At 40.0% G+C, this 3,549-nt stretch overlaps 1 protein-coding gene across 2 annotated transcripts in view; it reads right to left on the bottom strand.

Moving 5' to 3' along the window:
- Window positions 1-770: 770 nt before the first annotated feature.
- LOC140946140 (ubiquinol-cytochrome-c reductase complex assembly factor 1-like) overlaps window positions 771-3,549 on the bottom strand; it is an 8,845-nt gene continuing 6,066 nt past the window's right edge. The window contains exons 7-9 of one of the 2 annotated variants that reach the window (XM_073395221.1): window positions 2,750-2,830; window positions 2,039-2,082; window positions 771-1,340 (exon numbers count right to left, since the gene is read on the bottom strand). In XM_073395221.1, the coding sequence (XP_073251322.1) occupies window positions 1,148-1,340; window positions 2,039-2,082; window positions 2,750-2,830 (318 nt within the window). In that variant the 3' untranslated portion in view covers window positions 771-1,147. The remainder of the gene's footprint in view (window positions 1,341-2,038; window positions 2,083-2,749; window positions 2,831-3,549) is intronic. The other variant, XM_073395220.1, reaches the window with a different exon arrangement.

Genomic DNA, 3,549 nt, shown 5'->3' with positions numbered 1-3,549 from the left:
TTACAAGAAATGAGAATTTCAATTTTAAATGTTAATTTATATTCCCTGCTTTAGTAGTTCCTAATTAATTGACAACGTGTGCACTTGGGACTTAGATTTTTAAAGTTTTTGCTGCTTTTAATTTAACTTTTTCTTTGAGAACAACTCATCTTTTACTCCGGAGAGGAAAAAAATTCGTAAGTATGATGTAAATATCACAGAAAAACATGATTTTATGCAACAAAAGACTCCGCATAGTTATACCGTCACTAATTAATAATAACTGATATTTGGTTAGATTAGTGTGATTTAAAGGCCATGAGGTTTTGCACTGCCCACTTGATAATTCATTGCCTCAATCTCGTTGTCTTCCCTTCTATTTTTTTTGTGACAATTAAGAATTAACTTTTTACTTCTGTGGTTACGTACAATAATGGACTGATGCAAACCCAATTTTCCCTTATTCTGATTCCTGAGGAGGATCGCTCAAATACTCATGTCCAATATACACAAACGGATACGATTCGTCAAACCGATGGTCCATTGGTACCAATGGTAGGATTGGTACCAATAGAAAAGGATGTCATTCCAATGGTTCAGATGCATATTTACCGATAGAACCATTGGAATAGGGTGCTTTTCCATTGGTACCAATCGTACCATTGGTACCAATGGCGGCCATTGGAATTGCCCTGTACCCAGCAAGACCACATCGGAAAATAATCAAAGTCCCCTTAATGAGATGCATATTCACCGACAGAACCATTGGAATAGGTTGCTTTTCCATTGGTACCAATCGTACCATTGGTACCAATGGAGACCCTTCTTATCACCACTAACACCAATGGAGTCTATTTGTGAGTATTGGACAACCCTCCTCATCTAAGGATGAAATAAATTAATATTCCGTCAGAATGTAGCGAATTATTGATTCTGGAAACGCAGAACTGTAAGCACGGAATCAAAACTTTGGGCTTCAAAATTCAGATTTTTTTTTCCTGTCATTGAAATTTGAATCTATACAATGAATTCTGACCGACACACTATCCGTCAGAAAGTGAAAGAGCTATATTACAGCTGTATTACTAAAGGCTTTAAATAAGCTTTTCAACGTTTGAAAAATAATTCTTGAGTCACAACGTCCTTGAGTAAAGTTCTAACGTTTCTGTCACCATCTTTGTTCTTTCTCCTCCTCCCGGTCTCCATGTTCTTCGTTGAAAGGTAGCCAGGTAAATTTACCGCTTTGAAACAGAAGATGGTCTCTGCTGTAGGTTTCCAAATGCTGCACATTTTTTCTGACGTATTCTACCATTCGAGCCAGCACTTCAGCATCGGTTTGTTTTTTGTTATGAAAGAAATTCCTAAAAAAAGAAATAATAACAATTAGTGAGAGGATTCTCTTCTTTCGTAAGAAACACAAGTATGAAGAATTATTCAGATCGAGGAGAGTGTTATCTGCCGAGGCCTCAGCCTGTTCTAAAACTATCAGAAAGATAGACAAGACGAGCCGAAAAGGTGAGTAAAAACAAATCAACGGGCGAGATAAAATAAGTGATGCTACAAAACGATACGCGCAAGTAGACCCGAGAGCGGGGAAGAAAGACAGCTCTCTCCTTCTTCTCTGCCCCAAGCGGCACCGTCGCTCGCTTGTGCATTCTCGCCAAAACTTAACAACAAATTTAGCGAGTTAAAAACATCACGATTACGTCTGTAATATCGCGATTATACTTTGTCAGTGAAGTCTTCACTGCCGTCGTGGTAAAGGATGGATATTTAGAGAGATGGAATTATATATTGAATGTTCGATTCCTGGGGTCGGACCAATACTCAGGGTCTTAAAATGACTGAGAAATGAAGGTACTTCCTTTGCACTGCAACAGGCTAGACCCTCGCGTGGCTCGGATGACCACGTAAAATGGCGGTCCCGTCTCCATTAGGAGACGTAAAATATAGTGTCCCCAATTAGCACTTTCGTGCTAAATACATTGACACTCAAATAAAAAGTGCAAGTGCAAGTGCATGTTACACGTTTATTTAATGTAAGAACGCCGTATTGTACCTCCACAATGCTGCAGCTAGGACGTTATCATCACACAACAGTCCCTGAAAAAGTAATTATGGTATTAATACCTATTCCAACCCGTTCTCGAGAGAGGAAAGAGCGGAACATGGGGAATTCTTAAACGGCGGAAAGCGGAAGAAATTAGGGGAAACAGGCCACTTCCAAGTTCCAAAAACGCTCACCTTCAAAACAAGTGCAAAACCTTTCTTGCGATCACCAGTTTGAAATGCATTAGAATAAAAAAAAATCATTTTCATCTTAATGGCTTCGCGCTTACCCTGCCTTGGAGCAACTCGGAAATGGCCTATTACGAGACATTGCTTAACAAAAAGGTGAAAGGGAGGAAGCCAAGAAAACAAGGCGGGAACTGAGAATGCAACGTATGGGAGGCGGGAGATTTGGACCCCTACCCCTCCCTCCCCCTACCCCTCCCTCCCCCCCTACCCCTCCCTCCCCCCCTACCCCTCCCTCTCCCTCTCCCCCTCCCTCCCCCTACCCCTCCCTCCCCCTACCCCTCCCCCCCTACCCCTCCCTCCCCCTACCCCTCCCTCCCCCCCTACCCCTCCCTCTCCCTCTCCCCCCAACCCCCTGACAATGTACTACTGTGTATGCTAAGGAACAGTTTCACTTGTTTTATATTATATATGATGTCTTGTACTCGGAAAGTACATTTTACACTTAAAATTACACAATTATTTGGCATCTTACCTCATCAAATGCTATTGTCAGTCCATAAAACTGTTTGGTCAACACTCGTAAATTATCTCTTACAGCAACACTATCAATTTTCTACAAGAGAAGAAAGATTCTTGTTTATATAAAAAAACCAACCTGTTACCAACGTAGAAGCTGGCTTGGGCCACCGGCCAACAGCGAGTTTCGTTTCCACAATGGACAACAAACCCGCCAAGAAAGAAAAATGAGACAAAGAGGCACTTATCTTAGAGCATTAGCCGGGATATATGAATTTCACTAAAAAAGTTACTTTGGGAGTTTGAGCATTATTAAATGAAATTCTAACTCCTGAGACATTGGCACATTTTAACTGATTGTTTGAAACGTCATCAAGTCCACACGTGACCACCTCAAAGCAAACAATGCAGAACATTGTCATACCCACTACTGAATTATTTCTTGACAACACTGAATAAAAGTTTGCAGGGCTCTCCAGAAAGCAACTTCTGATTATTTCAAGCATTTGCACTGCAATAGTAAAATTGGCCTAAGAATAACTTAGTGAAACTCATATACAGTATCGCAAGGGTTACACTGGGAATTTTCTTCTCTGTCCAGTTATTCTCTCTTGAACTTGCTTAATGGCCTTAGACCCGTTAAGTTTCATAAGAGATCATGCTAGTTGTCATCACTACACATAAAAAACAATTAGATTAAAAGAATGAATTTATAAAAGAACAAAAGGAATAGACTTTTTTCAATATTTGACTTAACAGAAATAAGCATTTTTATTTCTTCCTTTTTAAAACCAGAAAATTGGGTTTTAATTTGCT

Source organism: Porites lutea, chromosome 8 (genome assembly GCF_958299795.1).
Source record: "Porites lutea chromosome 8, jaPorLute2.1, whole genome shotgun sequence".
NCBI classification, from domain to species: Eukaryota; Metazoa; Cnidaria; class Anthozoa; order Scleractinia; family Poritidae; genus Porites; species Porites lutea.
The sequence above is the reverse complement of the archived record's forward strand: the minus strand, read 5'-3'. Positions and strand labels throughout refer to the sequence as shown.